The sequence below is a fragment of the Chelonoidis abingdonii genome, chromosome 15 (assembly GCF_003597395.2).
Source record: "Chelonoidis abingdonii isolate Lonesome George chromosome 15, CheloAbing_2.0, whole genome shotgun sequence".
NCBI classification, from domain to species: Eukaryota; Metazoa; Chordata; order Testudines; family Testudinidae; genus Chelonoidis; species Chelonoidis abingdonii.
In genome coordinates this window covers 20,468,602-20,491,683 of record NC_133783.1, presented here as the reverse complement: position 1 = coordinate 20,491,683, position 23,082 = coordinate 20,468,602, and the positions used below count along the sequence as shown (strand labels likewise).

Here is a 23,082-nt window from a genome sequence, read left to right as displayed (position 1 = left end):
TAGGTGTAGTCTCTGCTCCCTGCAGCTGGAATGCGGCTTAGGGTAGAATACCAGGAGAAAGATGTCCTGGTTGATGTGAAACTGCGACACAACCTTCAGGAGGAAAGCAGGATGAGGTCTGAGCTGCACCTTGTCTTATAGAACATGGTATAACTGGGCTCTGAGGTTAGGGCCCTCATTTCAGACACCCTCCTGTCCGAGATTATGACCGCCAGGAATGCCACCTTGTAAAAGAGATAGAGGAGGAAGCACATTGCCGAGGGCTCAAAGGGTGGTCCCATTAGTCTAGAAAGGACCAGGCTGCAGTCCCAGGCTGGGACAGGCTGTCAGACGTGAGGATATAGCCTGTCGAGCCATTTTAAAAACCAGCTGTCCATAAGACTAGCAAACACAAAGCAGCCCTCTTCGCTCTGGTGAAAGGTCAAGATGGCAGCTAAGTGAACCCTTATCAATGATAATGAAAGCCCCTGCTGCTTCAGATGGAAGAGATAGTCCAAAATAAGTGGCACTGGGGCCAGCTTCGGGGCCGAATGGTGCTGTGCAGACCAGATTGAAAATTTCTTCCACTTGGCAAGGTAGGTGACTTTCCTAGAGGGTTTTGTACTGCCAAGGAGGACTTGTCTAACCTGGTCTGAACAAGAAAGCTCCATCAGGTTCAACCAGCAGGGTGACTGGGGCTTACACGGACATGTCTAGGAGAGATGTATACCAGTACTGTTGGGGCCATGCTGGAGCTGTCAATATACCTGAGCTCATTCCCTCCAGATCTTGAAGAGCACCTTGTGAACAAGTGGTATGGGTGGAAATCCATAGAGGAGACAGCCTCCCCAGTGGAGGAGGAATGCGTCCACTCTGGAGCCCAGGGTGTGGTTCTGGAAGAAGCAGAACTACTGGCACTTTCTGTTGTGTCGCATGGCAAATTGATCTATCTGCGGAAAGCCCCACCTCTGGAAGACTGAAATTGTGACATCTGGGTGAAGGGACCACTCAAGGCCATGAAAGGACCTCTTGAGGTGTCCGGCAGCTCATTCTGTACCCCAGGGAGATACAACGCTTGCAGATATATTGAATGTTCTACACAGAAGTCCCACAGCATGAAGGCTTCCTGTCACAGGGGAGAGGAGTACACACTCCACTGTTTGTTGATATAGAACATTGCGGTGGTATTCTCCATCATGACTGATACACATTGTCCTGTTAAATATGCTTGGAAGGCCTAGCATGCCAGGTGCACCGCTCTCAGCTCTCTGATGTTGATGTGGAGAGCCAGATTTGCGTGAGACCAAAGACCTAGAGTCCTGCGGTCTCCTAGATGTGCTCCCGAGCCCACGTCTGATGTATCCATCACCAGAAACAGAGACAACTGCGGACTGGCAAATGGGACCCCTGAGCATACTTTCTGCGGGTTGAGCAACCACAGGAGGAGTCAAGGACCAGGCGAGGTAGGGTCACTATCCTGACCGGGTGGTACACTGACGCCAGCCACAACTGAAGAGATCAAAGCCTGAGTCTGGCATGCTGCAGCACATAGGTACAAGCTGCCATGTGACCCAGAAGCTTCAGGCAGTTTCTTGCTGTGGTGGTGAGAAACTGTCTGACACCTTGAATGATATTGGTGAGGGCTTGAAACCTCGCTTGTGGTGGGTATGCCCTGGCATGGGTTGAGTCCAATACTGCCCCTATCAACTCTATCCTCTGGATGGGGGACAGAGTGGACTTTGTGTCATTTAAAAGGAGATCCAGGTTGACGAAGGTGGCTCTAATAAACTTGACCTGAGCCTCCACTTGGTCTTGGAGCAGCCCTTGATCAGCCAGTCATTGAGATAAGGAAACACCTGAACCTGGTGCTTGCGCAGAAATGCAGTGACAACTACCATGCACTTGGTGAAAACCCAAGGTGCTGCTGACACACCGAATGGAAGAACTGTGAATTGGTAATGGGTGTTGTTCACCACGAACCTGAGATTCTTTCTGTGGGCTGAGTGATTGCAATATGAAAATAGACATCCTTCAAGTAGAGGGTATCCTACCAGTCTGCTGGATCCAATAAGAGAATGATGGAGGCCAGAGAGACCATGTAGAACTTGAGTTTCTTTATAAACTTGTTGAGTACCGACAAGTCCAGGATGGGCCTGAGGCTGCCTTTGACTTTCAGTATTAGGAAATACTGGGAATAAAAGCCTTTGCTCCTGAGGAACCTTCTCCACTGCCTCTAAAGATAGCAGTGACTGCACCTCCTTGATAAGGAGTTGCTCATGAGAAGGGTCCCTGAAGAGGGATGTAGAAGGCAGTTGGAAGGGTGGGAGGGCGCAGAATTGGATGGGTTATCCCCTGTCTACTGAACAGAGCACCCATCGGTCCAAGGTAATAAGGGACCATGCACGATAGAAAGGGAATAGTTGGGACAAAAAGGTAAAGTGGGTTGGATCCATTTCCAGATGTGCCTTCAAAAGGTAGGTTTTGGTCCTAAAGACGGCTTTGGTTGTCCCGAGCTCTGTCCAGAAGGTTGACGCAGCCATCTCCTGCCATTTCTGTTCTGCCTTGTGGAGCCATCTTGGTGGTTCTGCTGACCGAACCTCTGAGTGGGCTGCAGCCGGAAGTGTCTCCAGTGAGTGGAAGGTGTGTAGAGGCCCAGGAACATGAGGGTGGCTCTAGAGTCCTTCAGGTTGCTTAGCCTTTTGTCTGTCTTTTCTGAAAACAATGTCTCACCCTCAAAAGGCAGGTCCTCTATGTTCTCTTGGTCCTCAAAGGGGAGACCTGAGACCTGGAGCCATGAGTCCCTTCTCATGGCTACACCTGTGGCCATGACTCTAGTGGCAGCATCTGCCCCATCAAGTGCTTCTTTGCAGAGATGCCCTGGAGATCACTCTCCCCTCCTTTGCGTCCCTATTCTTGGGGGAAGGGCCCTGGAAACCCTGCATCTCTTACTGGTTAGAAGCATCCAACACTAGAGAGTCAGGTTGTGGGTGAGTATATGGATGTTTGTAGCCCTTGGAGGGCACAGAGCACCACCGTTCATTGTTCTTGGTAATAGGCAGCAGAGAGGCCGGGATCTGCCACAGGGTCTTGGTCATGTCAGTGATACTTTTGATTAGTGGTAAGGCGATACAGGAAGGGCCCAAAGGGTCAGGATGTCAGCCACAGGATCTGCATCATCTACAACTTCCTCCACCTTAATGCACCAGACCCTGTGTGAACCAGCACAGCAACTGCTGCCACACGCTATAGTCTTCCAGGGCTGGGGCAATGGCAGTGCCTGCAAGCACCTCATCTGGAGAAGATGAGAAGGCCACCTAGGGAGGTGGTTGCTCCCTTCCATCCCCACCAGAGGGATCTCTTAAACTGGTGGGGACAGTGGTGGGATGGTCCAGTCTCGGCACCATGAAAGATGCAGGTACAGACGTCGGCCCCCACACTGGTGCTGTGTGATGGTGTGTCTGTGCTGTGGTGGTAATCGACGTCGGCGCAGATGGTGTTGGGCATCAGTGCAAGAGCAGAAGTCAGTGCTGAAGGCATGGTTGGAACCCTAACCTGGGCTTCTGACACCTCCAGTACTGAGGACATTATCGAAGGCGGCACCACAGTTGGTGCCAATGTCAACAATGGTGCCGTGGTTGCCAGCATCGATGCCAGAGGTAACTGAAGCAGCACCTGAGCAAGATCCTTGGCTGCGACCCTGAGTTTGGTGGAAAGCCCATGGAGTCCAGAAGGCCACTGAGCTGGGTTCTGCCATTGTGGGGCCCACTTCATTGGCTGGGACCTCTTGTGGTGCCTTGAGTTTGATCTTCTGTTCCTGCTATAGTTGAAGCGGTACAAGTCCAACTCGGAGGTCTCAGAATACGAGATCCAGGGCAGCACTGCACCTCTCAACGCGGCGCGTCAGTAGCCCAGGGACCGAGTGCGCTCCCTGGATGGAGACACTGGCATCTGTGGTTGCCAAGGCAATGGGGAGTAACACGACATCATAGCTGGCTTTCCCTTCGACTGCACAGTACAGGATGAAGTCTGCAGTGCCGACGCCTTCTCCTGTCTCGGGGGTGAGAACGGCACCATGAGTCTGAGCAGGTCCTGTGCTGCCTCAAACACTTCAGGAGTGGAAGGAAGTGGCAGGCTATCTGAGTGGACTGTGGTGCTACTGATGGCTGGTCTCTGGATCTAGGCAAAAGGGATCAGCCCCTTTCGATCCTCTTCTTCATCTGCACTGGTGATTGGGACCAGTGCCAAAGGCTGGAGTGTCCCCAAGATGCTCCGTGATGATGCCTAGAGTTCTTGGCTGTGTCTTTTTTCGGAACCTGATCCCTTGAAGAGGGCACCGGTGCGCTCCGCGGTGAAGAAGACATGTGGTGGTGGGATCCCCGGCACCAGGGTCTGACTGCGGTCAAAAAACTACTTCCATGAAGAAGATTTTAAGCTGCTGCTCTCTCTCTTTCAGGGTTCTTGGTGGGAATTCCCGACAGATTTTACAGCGATCTCTTTTGTGACCCTCCCCCAGACAGCATAAACAGGAAGTGTGGGGATCACTTTTTGGCATGCACTTCGCATAGTTCTTGCGGGTCTTGAAGCCCGGGGATCGCGGCTAAGGTGACCAGAAAGCAAATTGAAAAATCAGGAAGGGGGTGGGGGGTAATAGAAGCTCATATAAAAAAAAGCACCAAATATTGGGACTGTCCCTATAAAATCAGGACATCTGGTCACCCTAATCGCGGCATGCCCTGGAAGCAACAAATAAGGGGGAGAAACGGGGGTGGGGAGGCAAACCCCCATAAATGAAACTTACAACTGAATAACTATACTAAACTACAGTATCTGAATAAACAAAGTGAGTACAACAGGAATCGAACTGCTAGATCACTTGCCGGAGCAAGAGCAAGGGAAGTTCTAGCTACCATTACTGGAGGTAAGAAGGAACAGAGGGGTTGGTGGGTCAGCAGGGCTCTGTATTGAGCGCCATGAAGGCACGACTCCAGGGGGTGCCCAGGTTGATCCTACAGTTGCTGCTGGGGAAAAATCTTCTGGCTACTGTGCACGTGCACACACCTAATTGGAATTGACATGCACAAGCACGTAAAGAAGAACTTTTTTTTTTTAAACAGAGGAACCATGAACTAGTGATTATCTGTAGGGCTTGCTCAACTGATTCAGGTCTTCATTCATTTCCCAAATGAACCCAGCCATTATTCAGGTTTGGTTACGAAGCCTATACACACACACTCCTCACACCAAACTAATCTATAAACATGGGATTAGAGGCTCCTGTTTGCTAAAATCCATTTTGGCAAATCTCCAAATTTCAAAAGTACCAAGGAAAGCCTGGCTGCTGAAGGAATTTTAATAGACCAGCCTGGCAGAACTTCAGACCAGAGACCACACTAAAATTGAATGTCCTCTATGGATGAGATTTTGTTCAGAGTTTGACAAGGGAGAAAAATTTCTCTGATCAGGAAGAATGGATGGTCATTCAAGTGTGTCTTCCAAAGTTATAATTTTTTTAAAATTCTTATATAGACCTTGTTAGGTTTTCTCATCATTGATATACGCACAAGAAAAATCTGAAACAAACTCCACCCTGTCAACCTATATCACAATATGTCATAAGGAAAATTTTCCCTTTGCAGCATGCTATGCATTACCTTAAAATTCAAGCTATTCACATTTTGGCAATCTGAATAGGACATTGTTAATTGCTCTATTCCTTAAATGTTTCTACAATAAAGAGTCTGTCACAAAATGCCATGCTGCCTCACTAGCAACCAAACTTAAAAAATAATAAGCATTCAGGTAAATTGGAGGGTAAAAAATGAAAGCAAGGTTTACGTTGGGTTATTCAAACTAGAGATGCAGTTCCAAATTGAAACTGTCAGCCTTACAATTAAATATGAACGTGGTGGCTCCTTCCTTGAAGATAAAAGTTACTCATTCAGGTCACTGATCTGATTTACACAGTATATGTATCCATTGCGAACACACTCTTGCAATATGACAACAGCAAAGACAGCTTTAGTTGAAGGCAGAAAGAATCTTTAATTCATGGAAATAAATACTAAAGAATTTTAACACCAGCAAGGGGAACACACTCAAAATGAGATATGGTATTGTCTAGCTGTTATCTGGCTCTGTTATAAACTATTTCCCAAAGAAAAAGAAATGAAATTGTAAACATATCACCTAACCAGGCGACATTTCTCCTGGTCCAGTATTTTATGAATGTTGGGACAACTCCTCAAGTGCCCTGATTTGCTATGGAAGGCCCAGCCATGGTCAGAAGGGAATTCTGCACACCCTGATTTTCACAGACATTGGTCCTGTGTTGGCTCTGCAGGGGAAAAGGTAGAGTGCAAGAAATGTGTGTGTCCACCATTTTGGCCTGTAACAATTTTCCTGATTTGCAACTGCAATGCAACACAATTGAACCTGGGACTTCTCAGCCACTGACGTGTGCTAGTTAGCGCTGACATGGATTGTCCTAATTAGCAGATTTTTAATTATTATAGTGTCCACAAATATTCACACAAGATTACTTTAAAATATGCATGGGGATGGCAGAAGTTCTTTAAATCCAGACAATTGAGAACATATGCCAACAAGATAAGGGTTATACTGTACATTCTGCCTATTTATGCTAAGATTTTCAGAAAGTAATACCAGAAAGAAGGGACCAGTCTGCTCATCTAGTCTGACCTCCTATAGAACAAGGCCATAGAACGTCCCCCAAATAAGTCCTGTTTGAACTAGAGCATATCTTTTAGAAAAACATCCAATCTGGCGCAGAGTTAGAAGAGTGAAATGACTTCCCCAAGGACACATTTCATAGCTGGAAATAGAACTTACTTAGGTCTCCTTAGTCCTTTTCTATTTCCTATCCGGACCATGCTGCCTCTCTCTCTTAACTAAACCTAATGGGATTAGGCATGCACTTCCCTTTGCATTTCAATGGGAGTTGAGCACCTAACTCCTAGTCTCCTTTGAAAATCCTAAAGAAAATATAAAAGATACCATATTCCTGCTGAATACATTTACTTGTCACAAAAGTCCTACATTTCTCTGGAGCATGCAGGGGAGATGCTGAAATACCGTAGAAACAACTGGAGAATTTTGTCTAGTGCTGGATTGTAAGGAATCAACACGTAGCACTTTCATTGGTCTTCTGTAAGGTAGGATTAAGTGCAATGATACCCTGCAGATAGACATCATGAATTCATGTTAAAAAAGAAAACATTTACACAGACATGTATATTCCAGCATACCAAATTACTTTATATCTGTTAAATCTGAGCAGTGGAACAATATGAATATAATGATCAAACATTTCTGGCAGAAACAAAGAAATCAGGTTGTACTATGTTAGTCTTATTTTTAAAATGTTGTTTATTCCTGTGTATATTGTGATTAAAGCCAGACTGATTTCCTAGGTTAACAGCCATGTTTCTCATTACAGTTGGATAGTGTCACTTCACTAATTCAGGCTGCCAAAAACTTAATGAATGCTGTGGTGCAGACAGTGAAGATGTCCTATATTGCCTCCACCAAGATCATCAGAATTCAAAGTCCTACTGGCCCACGACATGCTGTTGTGATGTGGAGGATGAAAGCTCCAGAAAAGAAGCCCCTGATTAAAAGAGAGAAGCCAGAGGAAATCTATGCAGCTGTCAGAAAAGGTTCTGCTAAGAAAAGGATCCATCCTGTTCAAGCTATGAGTGAATTTAGAGGGAGAGAAATAATCTAAAATTACTATTCTGCCACTGTACACATTTCATAACTTGCAACTGCTCATATGGCATCTTTATTTTTCCACCTGTTCAATTCTATAAGTATGCTAATGTTTGGAAATTCTCTTCTTTTTTCTGTTTAACATTAACTGTAGGGTATTTCATCTTTAAAAAAAGATATTTAAAATGCAGATTTGATTAGTTAATGGTACACAATTTAAAATAATCTTTTAAAATTCATCTTATTTTATTGCTCACTCTCCTTACAATGCCTTTTTTTTTTTTTTTTGCAGCTGAGCATTTTGAATGATAGGTTAGGATGCTGTGTTATAGTAAGAGTTAGCTTTCATGTAATTGAAAGGCAAGGAACAAGCAGTCAAATTCATCCCTGGTGTAACTCTTGAGTTCAGTGGGGTTACACCAGAGATGAATGTGGCCTGACAGTTTTATATTCAGAAGGCTTTATGACATACAGGCTTCTGTGGATAGTGTATATTGGGCCACCTCCTTAGCTGGCATAAATCAAAGGAAATGTTCTGAGTTACACCACATAGGGATCTAGCCCATTCACTTATGTAAATCGAAAGACATTTTAAAAAGATTTTTTTTCATAAACGTTAGATATAAACAAAAATGGAATAAAAGTTTTAAAATATTTGGCAGAACAAAAGGTGGATTGTAACAATGTAATAATAAAATACAGCTGGTTGTAATGAAACTATAGCAATAGTAATAACTCAAAGTTTCAAAGATCTCTTTCAATTTTAAATATTAATCCACATTCTGTTTCCTGGCCTGTTCTATGATTGTTACTCATCTTCATAAATCCTAATAAATCTGGTAATAACTAAATTATTTTAGAATATTTTGTTAAAAGATAGAGGGGAAAAAAGCAGTCATATTAAATCATGGAGAAACATATGACTAGTCCTGACATCAAAGAGAGGTGCAAACGTTCAGGAAGTACCCTATAAATATCAGTCTTTTCAAGATAACTGCAGTGGATTAAACTACTTGACCATGGCACCACAGTCCCAAACAACACAACTGTCTAGGTGGTAGCCAGCTTGTTAAATTACTATTACAGCATATTTCAAAGTATGTCATGAAGCTAATAGTTACTTAGGCGCCTAAATACCTTTGAAAATCTGGGCCTAACTCACATGGATCTAGGGAGGTAGCTAAATGTCTTTGAGAATCTGGGCCCGTGTGGCTACAGAGATGAGATGAAAGAGGTAAGGGACAGCTGGAACAAGCTTGCCTCATCACCCCCACAAAGCGTTTAATGGTGAAAAGAGCAGCCCATAGAGCTTAGCAGGGTGAATGGGCACCTGCCATTCCTTGCAGTTCTAGCAAGAAGGGGGTCAGCTGTATTGGACATCCTTGGAGTTTTGCATTTTGGAATTCAAACCTCCAACTGGTATTTCAGGTTCTCTTCCAGTCCCTGAGAGCAGAACTGTAGAAGGTTAAGTTTGTGCATCTACCACCAGCGGTCACATGGACATATGCAGTCTTTTCAATAAAGTCATGCATTTGTTTGGTCTCAGATGTTTGTGATTAATGCATTAATCATGACTTCAGGGATCATATTAATAAAAAGCATGTGGCACACCCCTAAGAGCATTACTCTGATTTTGTTGTCCTGATTAAAGTCTCCAGTACTAGTCACATGTGGAATAGATGTTGTGAACGTACTGTGTATAAAGTGACTCAACTACACACCATACTGAAATTAAAAACATGGCCTGAGACGGTTGCATGAAAGCGAGTTTGCAAAAAGAGTTCTAATGAGAAACCTGGCAACTTAATTTCAGATTAAAAACACTCTTATTGTTAGCGAAAACAGATGTTGAAACCTTAGGGCCAGATTGTACCTACAATTCCATCTCATGTTGGCGGCTCTAGGAGAAGCTCTAAAAGGCACTGTGCCTCAAAAGCCTTACGGCAGGACAGCCACACTACCACCCTTTAGGAGAGTGCACTGTGCTGTTTCCCACAGAACTATTGCTTCTTCTCCCTCTACCCATTTGTGGTAACTAGAGCCTACAGAAACGCTAGCAGGGATCAGTCCCTGTACTTGAAATGATGGATGATACCTCTAGGGTGTGGGAAGGGAGCCAAAAATCTCCTCATGTCCTCCCAATTTGCATACCTGCATTGTATCCATTCACCATCTGACCTTTTCTATGCTCTTGCAACCCTACCAATCCTAGTATATTTAAAGAAAAGGAGTTTTAAAAAAAGTGTGTGTTTTCACTGCTTATTTTCCTCCACCATAGTGTAAGTCCATGTTTGCTGGTATGCTTTACTTTTGAAATAGACAGGAGTGTGCCCACACATGCTTAATAAGAAGAGCATCATGGATCAAAGACTGGCAGGTGTATTTATAGACTGCAAGTACCAAAAAGAGATGGGTTTTTATCAATGTGATTTATATGATGTAACTTATAGTTCCACAGAGTGACTATTATTAAACCACCATCTCATTGCTTAACAACTCTGCCTGCATTTGTATTCTCCATTCTTTTATAACATCAGCAAGTGATATTCAGTTATCTGCGTCTGACACTTTTGTTATAAAATAACACTGATGGCCTCTGAGAGAAGACATAAAATGATAAAAGGGACATTGCTTTAATTACAACTGGATGAACATTTCTGTAAATCATTTGACGCAAGTTCAAACCTGTGTGAAAATATAGCAAATTACAGTTTATCTGGACCCAAACTGCAGTCAAGGGTATTTTGATTCAGATCTTCTGAATCCAACGTCAAAGCTTACAGAAATTCCGAATGCAAGCTCTGACACATTTAGCTTGCAGTAAATGTATTATGTATATATTACAGGAGGTACCTAAGAAGGCCCGAACAAGACTTGGGGCCCATTGTGCTAAGCACTGTACACAAACACATAGCAAGAGTGACACAGGAACTAAAACCCGGTCTCTCAAATCTCAGGCTACTACATTTTATTTTCTGTCTCCCCCGTGTCAGCAAGATTCAATGGAAATCTTTCAATGAAATAACATATAATACTGACAAGAAGCTACATTAACATATCCCAGCTGTAGATTACATATTTAAAGACGTACAAATCATCAAAAATTAAATTTATGCTCAGTGAATCTGCTAAGATCGGGGCATGTCCTTCCTCTGCTTAAAGACTATTAACCAGCCAAAGAAAAGTTTTAAATAAGACCTGGCTCAATAGATATCAGTTTCTTCCTGGCTGGAAAATGAGAAGTCAGTCTCAAAGTTTTTTTTAAAAAGGTGTGGGATGGGGGGAACATGGGCAAAGGTTTATCACCTCCAATCACTCTGAAGGACCATTCCAGTAAGATGCCCCTTTTTTTTTTAATGTGACAGACTCTTACCCAACCAGCAATCAGAAGAGGTGTTGTTTCTCCAGCACCCACACATACATTTGTAACTATTATTTGTTAGCTCAGCCAATCAGTTTTGTCACTACTCAGGCATTGTGTTTGGATGGCTTTGGTTTTTGTTTGGTGTCACTAAATAACAGGTCATCATTTCCTTTGAAAGCTGAACTGTCATAGAGCCAACATCTGCAGCTTTCCAGGGCTTGCACAGGCCAGGGTCTCTGATGCTTTCCATCTGACCTGTACCTATTGTTGAATAAGTGAAGCAGTTAACAAACCAGTTCTAGCATTATACAAACAGCTTTGTTTTAAAATTCAATGAAATAATACAGACTATACCATATACATGGATTTTTTCATTTTTTTAAGCACATGGTACAAAAGGAATAGAGCGCTTAATCCAGTTCTGTGAACCCAGTGATTATTTTTCTTTAACAAATAATTTGCCTGTTTCAGTCTGCACCAGTTGTTGCCATGGCTTCCTTCAGTGTTTAATATTTCTAATTAGAAAAAGCCACAGTCTGCCTGCTTATGCCGCATAATACTTTACTCTGCAATTTTTCCCAATGTTTTCATTCTTCCCTGAACACAGTGAGCCATTTCTAATAAACACAACTTCCCTGGGTTCTTTGTCTGTGAAATCAGTTTTACTTTGACCTCTTTTGCTCTTCTTAGGACCTACCTTACAAACCTATGTTGGTGTAACTACGTTACTCAGTGTGTGGAAAAGTTAGCCCCGGAGCGATGTAGTTATACTGATCTAACCTCTGGTGTAGGCAAGAGGGCTTCTTCTATCAACATAGCTACCGCCTCTCAGGGAGGTGGAGTACCTACATTGCTGGGAGAAGCTCTCCCAACATAGTGCTATCTACACCAGAGATTAGCTTCGTATAACTGCATTGCTCAGAGATGAGCAAAATCCAGACGCCTGAGTGACAGTTACACTGCCGTAAGTTTGGAGTATTGCTCAGGGCATAGAAAGAGGTAGAAGTGAAACAGTGATTTCAGAGACAAAACAATGTAGTTATACTGACATAAGTTTGTAATATATGGCTCAAGGTATAACTCAGGTGTGCCACTAATCAGACTCCTGGCCACAAACAAAAAATTCAAGCTGGAGGCAAGTGGTACTTTAAACCTGAACTAGGTGGGTGGGTCGGGGAGCTGGAATGTTTCTGAACCACCATCTATGAATGCAATGAGGGTGTGCAGGTGAGTTTCACTACATATCTCTCAAGTGTTGTTTCACAGTGGAGGTCACGCTTAACCTTGGTGCACTGCTTTATAGTTTAAACTATCGTCTTGGCAATACATATGGTAGAGGGGGCCAGGAGCTAGATCAATTAAAGTCTAACAGGTTTGTTCTCATTTGTTTTTTTTCTTCATATACAAAAAAAAAAACCCCACTACTGCAAAAGGTGAACATTAGTAGAACATTAGCGATTCCATTCTAAGACACTGTCTATTGATCAGCCCTTCTCCGCCCTATGAGACTGTGTTCTGGTAGCATAGACTTTATATTTGACTAAGATACCTCTTCAAAACTAGTTTCCTTAAAGAAAGAGCAACACAAGTACATAGTATTTCATATAACAAAATTCTAATGTCTAATTTTTAAAAAAGCTCCTCAGTTCAGCAGCTTTACATTACTCAGTGGAGACCCTGGAATGTAATATGGCTACCAGACCATGGTTGGTTAGTTTCCCAGACCTGAAGAAGAGCTCTGTGTAAGTGAAACACTTATCTCTATCACCAACAGAAACTGATCCACTAAACGATATTTCCTCTCCCACTTTGTCTCTAATATCATCAGGCCCAACACGGCTACAACAACATTGCAAACCATACACCATGGTGTCAGGAGTCGCTCCACAGCCAGTTTACAGAAAAGAAAGAATAGATAGTTCACCAGAGAATCACGGAAGGGTACTGTATCATTCATATTCCCTGTCACTTGGGGTAAATGGTTTGGCACTCCTACTAACTATGCAACGTTACAGACAGCAAACAAACTACCTTCATAACAGTATGATCATTCCTGTCCCCTTTGTAACAGCGACCCCCCAGGTTGTAGTGTGAAGAAGAAGAGGGAGCACCCGTTTATCCTGATCCAACAACTCCAGTAGTTTTGAAAACCAGATAAATATGATGCCTGCCATAGCTGTACTGTACTTCAATACCTAACTGTATTTGTGAGCTACATGTTCGCTTGGTCCTCTACCAGACTGGAAATAAGGCATACATTTTTGACAGGGTAATTAACCATTGCAATAGTTTACTAAGGGTTGTGGTGGAATCTCCATCATGGACAATTTTATAATCCTAAGTATGCAGAATCTATTAATAGCACCAAATCCAGACACAGGGCTGCCAATAAAAAGTTTGCATTTGCCACTAGTGTCCTCACAATGATATGGCAATTTCACCTTATATTAAGAAAAGCACATAACTGTTTCAATTATTAGCAAATGTTGATTTTATTTAATGGTATTCTTGTAAGGTATGAGTGAAACCTTATCTGTGTCCAGATTTTAAAGGTGCTGCATTTACTATTGCAACTCCTGATTTAAGAACCTAAATCCCGTGCCTCTTAGCATTCTTCACACATTAACATGGGAAAGTCACTGTGAATAGAACCAAGTATATATTATGCCCAAATTATGACAACAACAATAGTTTTATTTATATGTCACCCTTTAGCGCTATAATAGCTGTTACCCACTAAAGCAGTCATGATGCTGCTGCACAATAGAATAAAGCAACTATAATAAAAATGTACATTTTTTTGATTTTTGAATACATAAACTTTCACGATGGGTACAATGCTAATCTTAACCCCGAAGAAGTATTCTCGTCAAAATGTTAAAAAAAGCATAAACTGCCCAAAAATGTAGGTTTACCTTTGATATTTAAAAAGTTTCTGAATTTCTACAGCAGAGAAATTAACAGAAGAAAGGTGGCCTTGAGGACTGGGCCTCTAAAGATCTAAGTTCTATTCCAGATGCCAGCTTGCTAGAAAATGGTCTTTTAAAGGGTCCATCCACATTTGCAGGAGATGAATTACATGACGTGTGCATTTTTTAATATCATCTAATTTATAGGCTTGGAAATGTCTATTTTCTATTCTCCACTAACAAAAATGATTGACTTTAAATAGGTAGGAGATTTCAGAGGTGCCCTGCCATACAGGGACCACACCTTTTCTGGAGTCTCACATACCTCTGTCAATTGGGCCTTCATTGTGAGAGGGTGTATCTATTGGGTTTCCGGGAAGTGGGCGGGCAAAGCCCGCCCACTGCTAAAGGATCCCTCCCCAGCCTAAGGGGCGGACCCACAGGACCGCAGAAGCCCACTGATTACGGGGGACAACTAATAAAAGAACAGGGACGGGAGTGTGGTCAGAGGGTCATAAGAAGGGACCAGACGGGGACACCGAGCAGAGAACCCCGGACAGCGCCCACTGCTCCTCGAAGGCGTCAGGGAGCCAGTGGACGCCGCCCAGAGGAACTCCGCGGATAATGTGAACGGACCAGGGACGGGAAACAAGCCCCACAGTCACCGAGTCTCCCATCTGCCAACCTCCTCTCCGGTCGTAGATGGCTTTTTAGACCAGGGCGAGGAGGGCGGTTGACGCAGGAGGTCCAGAGCTGCTCGTGGCCGGACGGATAGGGAGTGCGGTAGAAGGAGGTGAGGGAAAAGTGCAGCCAAAAACACGCAAACAGGAGATTAGTCAGAGACCGGTATAGGGGCTCAACCTGGCGCACTCTAAGTAAACGTGCGCCAGGGCTCCCTCCACGCCGCAGAAGGGCAGGTGTCTGGGACAGGGTAAACCGCGCCAAATACACGCCCGTGCTCACGGCCCCATGCAGGAAGCCGCCAACTGATATCCCGGCGGGCCTCGGGACCAGGGTGGAGTATAGGTTGGCCCCCGGGGCTCCTCTCACCCTCCAGAGGTGGCAGGAGGTCCGCCACTTTGTGTCGGGCGCCGGACACGAGGGTGAGGAAATGAAGGGTATGGAGGACGAGCGCTTAGAGTGTTTCCATGGCGCGGTTTGAAAACAGACGGCTGCAGATGTGCAGCCGGCTTGCGGAGAAAGGGGCGGGGGGGGGGGGCGGGCGGGCTATGGGGCAGGGCCGATGAAAAAGGTCTGGAGCAGGCCCTGGGTGGGGGGTGGCACTGGGGCGTGTCCTCTCCCGCAGGACCCGGTCGAGGTACGGCCCCGAGCAGCAAGGTGGCAAAGCGCCTCTCACTCTCCTGGATGCACGCGCCGGGGAGTAACAAGGTCTGGAGAGCCCCATGCGTTGACGAAGCGTCAGACGAATCCAGCCAGCCGCCCCGCTCGTAGTCCACGGAGCGTCTCCGACCTGGCAGCTTCTGCCAGGACCAACCTCTGGCGGCACCCAGGGGGACTCCGCCACCTGCACACGGAGCTGGGAATTGTGTAGCAGGGGCTCCACGAGGAGATCCGCCCCCCAGTGGCGCACAACAGACCGTGGTCGCAAGAGAACAGCTTCCAGGTCGGGAGGAGGTCCTGGTAGAAGAACCAGGCAGCCCGAGAAGGTCTCGCGGAAGACCCTCGCTTCGAGATAAAGGAGCTGCCGGTCCGTGTATCGGAGCCCTCGAGGACAGGCGCAGGAAAAGTGTGTGCCAGGGCTCTCCACGGCCGACCACCAGCACCATAAAGAAGCCTCTGCAGTGCCTGGAGGCGGAAGACGTGGACCTGAAGTGCGCAGGCACTTCAGGCTCTGTCCTCCTCCTCCAGGGCAGGTGGATGTACCCCTGCAGGACCGTGCAGTCCTGGCCAGAAAGAACTCCAGAACCACCCTCCGGAGGTCAGCCAGCAAACCCGGGGCCGGGACCAAGGTGTTGAGCGGTACCAGAGGGCAGCGGACAGACCAGTTGATTGAGCACCGAGCGCTCTCCCCTGAAGCGCAAAGGCACCGGAGGAGTCCTGTCCATTTCCGAGCCGTCGCGCACCCTGCCGTTCTCCGGCGGAGACGGATGCGTGGCGGAAAGTAAACGCCAGAATAGACGGCAGGACCCGCGCTCCAGCTCGGATGGCCTGAAGCACGGGGGGGAGGAGCTCGCCTGCCACCCGTCCCTGAACGACCAGGCAGAGCTCTTTATCAGTTGACCCGGGCGGAGAGGCCGCCGAATACACCGCCTGGCAGGCCTCCACCCCGCCAAGTCACCCGGGTCCTGGACCAACGAGGAGCACAATCGTCGGCGTATGCCGACAGGTACCAGCCGAGCTCTGGCTCCCGAAGCACCAACCCCGTCAACCTCTTGTGGAGGAGGCAGAGGAGGGTTCGATGGCCAGAGCGTACAGCTGGCCCGAGAGGGGGCACCCTGCCGCACTCCCCGCCCGAAGCTGACCAGCTCGGTCAGGGTCCAGTTGAGCCGACCAAGACACTCTGCGAAGTGATACAGCACCTGGAGAAAGCCCACAAAACTGGGACGCAAGCCTAACGCTCGCAGAGTGCCCAGGAGTTACCTGCTGGCTCCACCTGTCCGAACGCCTTCTCCTGATCCAGGAGCAGGAGGCGAACACAGACCCATCCCTGCACCCAAGCCTCCAGGAGAATCCGACCAGATAGAGGTTATCGAAAGATGCTACGGCCCGGGACGGTGTAGTCTGGTCTGGGTGGATCACGTCCTCTCAGCACGGCCCCCAGCCGCCAGCGAGATGCGCCTTGGCTACGATTTTGTAGTCCGTGCTGAGGAGCGAGACGGGACGCCAGTTCGTAAATCGCGCAGCGTCCCCCTTCTTCCGCAGTAAGCGCGCACCGGCCCGCCTGCACGAGAGAGGAGGACCCGCCCTGCAAGGACTCGGCCAGACGCTGGCTAGGTCCGGGCCGAGGACGTCCCAGAACACACGGTAGAACTCCACCGGTCAGCCCGTCCATGCCCGAGCTTGTTGGTGGGCATGTGACGGAGGGCGTCCGAGAAATCGACAGAGAGAAGAGGCAGCTCTAGCCGTCCCGGTCGTCCGCGCTGAGCGTCGGGAGCCCGTCCCAAAGCACCTGTGAGCGGGGAATCGATCGGCTCCAGGAGAAAAGGCGCGCCATAGAAGGACGGCCCTCTCGCGACATCTCCGCCGGACCCGTGAGGGGGTGCTGTCCTCCGCCAGAAGGCAAGGTGACGTGCTTCTTGGCCCCCTCGTTTCTCCGGGCATAGAAGAAGCGGGACCGCGATCCATTCTCCGAGGAAGAGCGGATGCAGGAGCGAACAAAGGCGCCCGAGCCCGATGTCTCGAGGACCCGGAGCTCCTCCCGCTTCTCCCGGCACGCTCCACACAAAGGGATGGATCCTCGGCGCGTGGCGCAGACGCCTCTCCAGCTCTAGCCTCGTTCCAACGCCCCTATCTGGCCGGCATCCTCCTCGGGATGGCACCCTCGGGTGTAATCACAGCAGAAGGCCGCGCGACCTTCCACCCATCTCCACCACCGCTTGCGCCGAGGGAAAGCACGCCGCTGCCCTCGCCAGGCCAGCCAGAACTCCGGAAGGACCCACGAAACCCACATCCTCCAGCAAGCTGTTGTTGAAGTGCCAATAGGCCGGCCCCGGCCTCTCCGTCACTTAGAGAGGTTGTCACGCGGTGACGAGTGTGATCGGAAAAAGGGGGCGCGGACGCGGACGGACTGGGCCGTGAAAGGTGGAGGCGTGACATTGAGAGGGTCCAACCGGGAGTGGCACGACTGATGGTGCCCCCACCGGACATAGGTGAATGGTGGAGAATCGTCCGGGTGGTGGTCGCGCCAGACTCCCACCAGGGAGTGACGGTTGACAATCTCCCGGAGGACGTACCGGCGGCGGCCGGGCTCTGCTCGGTCCCCGAGCGGGTCCCGCTCCTCCCAGCGATGTAAAGTCCCCGCCCAGGACGAGGCACTCGCAGAGGATCCAAGGAACCGCGGAAGGCGGACGCCTGCTGATAGAATGGTAGCCGCTCCAGAGGCGCCGATGTCAGGGCATAGACGTTCACTAAGGCTTGACCATGACACCCTCCATGCGGAACCCAGACTGTGCAACTGAGACTGGCCGGCACCAACGCCTCCGGGCGACGCCCCAGCACCTCCGGCCATATCGGGGGCAGAACAGGGTCAGTACTCCAGCCCTGCGGTCGTGAGATGGCTGAAGAGACCCTCCCCCACTCCCAGCCGCACTGACATGACTTGGCGGCCGGATTTGTGGGTCTGCCTGCAGGAAAACACATCAGAGTAACAGCCCCCTACCCGAAGGAAGGAGAGCAACCTGGTCCCTCTGCGGAAACCCACCCTATGCTCCGGCGTGTTCAGGTGCGCAAAGGTAACGCATGTGCCATGAGGAGGCTGGGGGGGATCCTCGCCGGCAGGGAGATGCCCACAAGGCCCTTGGTCGCGCAGTCAAACCGTGACCCCACCCCTGGAAGGTCGAGCAGGTCGTCACTAGGAGGAATTTGCGGACCCGGTGTAAAAGCTGCAGGCACCCCTCTTCCAGTCTCTTGCCCTCCTCATGAGGGCTCGCGGCATTCGGAGCGATTAGTGGAAATCCCCCCATCGCTGGAACAGCAAGCGACACCTTGTTGCGGAGCGCCCCTGACGCGATCTCCAGAACTCCTCCGCAGCTCCTCTCGCACGCATGGGGGCAGGGGTCACCCGTCGGCGAGGGCCTCTTGCACGGCCCCGTAGCCTACCGGAGACGGGAAGGCCAAGGGGCGGAGCCCCTGCCACTTGGCGCCCGATGGGCCGGCGCCACACGTTCCGCCTCAGACCCCGGCCCGACGGGGGGCAGCGGAGGGAAGAGCGCAGCCCCTAGGGGATTGGGACTGTGAAACGTAAAGGCCGCCCCCTGGGGGTCACCCTCCGGGAAAGGGAAGGGGACAGCCCCAGGGGCGGCAATAACATAGGGGGCGGTGAAGGGGACAGGGACGGGGTTAAGAATAAGGGCGAGGCTGGGGTCAGAGATAGGGACAGAGACGGGATCCTGGGCCGCAGGAGCCGAGCTGTCAGGAGGCGGCTCCTCATGGCCAGGCGCAGGGGTTGGAGGGGTAGGGCGGGGGTTCCCAGTGATGCTGGGCTCAGGCTCAATGAGAGGCACGCTAGCCACGGCATCAAGAGATGTAACACCGTCGGTGGGGCCCCCGCCCAGGAAGGAACTCGGGTGCTCCGCACCACAGAGGGATACCCCCGTCAGCCCGTCTCCTGGCCGCGAGGCACCGGCCGTCGCCCCAGCGGGCTCGGCGGACGTCAGCGGGGTGCTATCTGGGGCCGGGCAGGGCAGGAAGTCCAGGGGACCCTCAGAGGCAGGAGCGGACGTGGCAGTCAGGAGGAGGGAACACGGGGAAAGGAGAGCTGGGGTGAGGATGTCCAGGTCGAGGCCCGCTGGTGGAGGGTCATCCACCCCCAGGGCAACTGGGGTCAGACCCAGGGCCTCGATCGCCTCAAAGATGGAGGGGGGCTCGCCGCCCACCACCCCAGGGTCCCCCTCACCAGCGCCCGAGGCAACGATCGCTTCGAGTGTCGCAGGGGGCGCGGGTGGCAAGGGAGCAGGGGGGACCTCAGCCGAGGCCCCCACAGGAAGGGATTGCGAAGGGGGGATGGTGGTACCCTCCAGTGCTGCCACGTCTTCCCTGTCCGGCACTGGCAGAAGGACTAACCCCGAGGGCACGGCAGAAGGCTCAGCAGCTGCGGCCCCCTTTCTAGTCTTACAGGGGCTCCCGCATCAGGTGGTAGGAGCGGAGCTTGAGCCTTCCGCTTGCCCCGCCTACCCTGGACTAGGATCCAGCCCTCCATGGCATCGCTGGCGGGCTGGGTGACAGGGGCTGGGTCGGAGGGCAGGGATGACGGTTCATAGACTTGGAGGGGCGCTGGTGAGACAGCTGAAGGAAGGGAAGATTCCCCCTGGGGAGGGCCCTCTCCTATGCCCAACAGTACCCCCGCCGCACCGTCCTCCACGGGCCCCGCCAGAGTGCAGGCAGCGGAGGCGGGGCTCTCTTGCTCGCCTGGGCATGCCGAGGGAGGTACCCCTGCAGCCCGAGCAGGAGCAGTGATGGATTGAAGAGGAGGAGGGGCAGCCCTGGGCGCCGGGCGGCCAGGGGCGCCGGCGATGACGGGGCCGGCACCCTGCCGGGGCTCGGGGGTCCCGGGCGCTCCTCCGAGCCGGGCCAAGGGGCAGTCCCTCCGGATGTGCCCTGTCGCCCGGCAGAGGTAACACCGGGGCTCCCCCATAGAATAATGCACCCAGTAATGGGCCCCCTGATAGGGGACCAGGAAGAACCCCTCGAGCGCCTCTCCACCACGTGCCGCCGGCGGCAGTTGAAGCTGCACCTGCCGGCGGAACGAGAGGACGTGACGGAGGGCGGGGTCCTTGCAGCCCAAGGGGAGAGGGCTCACGACAGAAATGGGCTTCCCCAGGGTAGAGAAAGCGGGCAATAGGGCGGCATTGGGGAGGAACAGGGGGACAGAGGTCAGGACGACACGGACCCCCAGGTCCTCCAGCAGCTCCAGGGAGACGAAAACGCTAGGCCCTTCTCCACCGCCTCCTGGGCGGCGGCCTCCGAGGCAAGGAAAAAGACCACCTTGCCATACATTTTGGAGGCCGCCACTATGGCTTTGGGCCCCACCACCCTTGCCAACGCCCGCATTTAGGTCTCCACATGGGGCAAGGCGGGCACCAGGAGGCAACGGACGCCGTGCTTCCTGGTCAAGGTGGGGAAGGGACCCCGGCTGCCATATGTGGTAGCGGAGGCAGCGGTCGGGGGAGATGACGTAGTGGCGGGTGGGGGGGCCGCCGCCACCTGGGCGTACGCCCTGGGGGCTGGTGGAGGGGCACCTGCAGAGCTGGTGGAGGGAACAGCGGGGAGGGGCCACGGCAGAGGTGGCAGGCTCCGTCATGGAGGGCTTAGTCTTCCGAGCGGGGCCCTTTCCCTTCTTCTTGCCCTGGCCCTTCCCACCAGCTGTGGGGGCTCCCCCCGAAGCAGAGGGGGTGAGGGACGTGGCAGCAGCAGAGGACACCCCGTCGCCCGCTGCTGCCGGTGCTGCAGCGAGAGTGGTGGCAGGTGGTCCGGCAGTGGCAGAGACTGGGGGGGGTTGCCGAGGGAGCAGGGGGGACAGGAGTCGTCCCAGGAGTCCCACCCGCTGCGTCGCCTGCCATGGTCAGGGGGGAGGGAGGGGAAATACCGGAGAAGGGGCGGAGAGGGGAGGCAGGTCAACCACTCCTCCCTGCTAGGCTGTAGGAAGGGGAGGAGGGCACCAGAACGCGTGAGGGGGCTGAGAGGGGACTAGGAAGGACTTGGGGGGGGTCAGTCACCGACACAGGAGTGAGAGCCGGCTCCTCTAGCTCCACTAGGGGAGAGGGGGGACACGAGAGCAATTGGGGGGTGCAGTGCAAGAGGGGAAACTCAAATGGGGGGGAAGCACAAGTGCACTAAGGGGGCATGGGCGCACGAGGGGAGGGGCCGATCAGGGCAAAGGGGCCGTAGGGAAGGGAAGCAACCAGGCTGGGAACAGGGCAGACGGACCAAGGGGCTGGCTTCAGGGCTGGGGTGGGACAAAATGCTGGAAAGGGAGATGGGCGGGGCAGGCAAACTGAAGCCGGGGAGACAAATGCCACAAGGGGTAGGCAACAAGGGAAAAAGCTAGGGGGCTGGTTGCGGAGAGGAAGGGGTCAGTTTGGGGAAGGGGGGGGTGCGTGCACCCACGAGCACTTGTGCACAGTCAATAGGCAACTGGCTGCGCTGGAGGCCCAAACAGTGGCAAAAGGGGGTGGCAGGCCAGGCGAGCAGCTGAGTCCCAGAGGCAGGAACCCGAGGCAGATGGTAAGCCGTCTGTGGGGGTTGTGGAGGGGGCAACGGTGGTGGTGGGGGTTTGGGGGGGGCACAGATGGACCAGGGGGCAGGCTCCACGCCACACCCCCTGTGCCCCCACAAACACAGTCTACATCCCCACCACTAGAGCACAGTCAAAGAGTTACTTAGTCCTCAGCAGGCCCCCTCCATGGTGGTCTTCAGAATCCTGTTGTGCGCTCCTCCAGCAGCCGGTGGTCACCTCAGTCCTCTGCTCCCTCCTCTAGACCCCAGCAGCTCCCCAAGCAAACACAGCTCCAACAGCAGCAGCAACCCTGGTGGCCAGGCAGGAAGGACCCCTCCCAGATGGTAACAGCGGTGGTGGGGTCCTGGCTTCTCCCTCCGGAGGTGGAGGAGTGGGGGCCACCAAGCAGGCCCCCCCACCCCTCTCTCAGCAGCAGGGGCAGCAAGCAGCAGTCCAAGGAGGGGTGCACTCCAGCCAGCAGCAGCCCAGGTAGGGAGAAGGAGCTCCAGCCAGCAGGGCAGCCAGAGAAGGGGGGGCGGGGGAAAGCACTCCGGCCAGCAGGGGAGCCCAAGCAGACAGAGTGCTCCCAGCAGTAGGGTGGATCTCTGCTCCAGCCCTGAAGGGGTGAAAAATAGCCTTTTGAGCTGGGCTGACTGGGGGAAGTGGCAGCAGCTGGGGCCATGCCCCAAACTGAGCCACAGGCCCTTATAAAAGGGCAGAGAAGCCAGAAGCCTTGAGTCTCTCTCTGTGTTTAGAGGGAGAAGGGCTTGGCTGCTGCAAGGGACCAGATAAGGTACCTAGGGTGAAGTAGGGCTGGGGAAGGCAGTGGAGCTGGGGAGCTCCTGCCTGAAAAGCCCCAGGCTGTGGCCTAGAATTAGGCCAGGAGGTACTGGGGTTGCATGGTGCAACCCAGGGGTAGGCCAAGGCAGCAGGTCCAAACCCCTTTGCTGATGATGGGAGGCTAATACTGCAGTCTGCCCCAGGGTGTGGGGCTAGCTAATGACTGGGCAGTTGCCAAGACCCTGAGGCAAAGTGGGAATAGAGGGGGGAATTCCTGGGGGGGAACCCTAAGAGAAAGGGGTTATTGCCAGGGGGCAGAACCCCATGTGAAAGGGGCACCAGGGTCCAGGGAGGGACATTGGGCCAGAAGCTGGCGGGTGGATCACTGGCCTGCAGAGGGTGCTCCAGCTGCAAACTTGAGCTAATTC

The 23,082-nt window shown here is 51.3% G+C and overlaps 1 protein-coding gene across 1 annotated transcript in view; it reads left to right on the top strand.

The window, feature by feature from the left end:
- The window catches only part of CTNNA3 (catenin alpha 3), a 927,714-nt gene extending 919,124 nt beyond the window's left edge, over window positions 1–8,590 (top strand). Inside the window, exon 18 of the mRNA XM_032795284.1 lies at window positions 7,436–8,590. Within this exon, the coding sequence (XP_032651175.1) occupies window positions 7,436–7,723 (288 nt within the window). The 3' untranslated portion in view covers window positions 7,724–8,590. The remainder of the gene's footprint in view (window positions 1–7,435) is intronic.
- The last annotated feature ends 14,492 nt before the right edge of the window (window positions 8,591–23,082 follow it).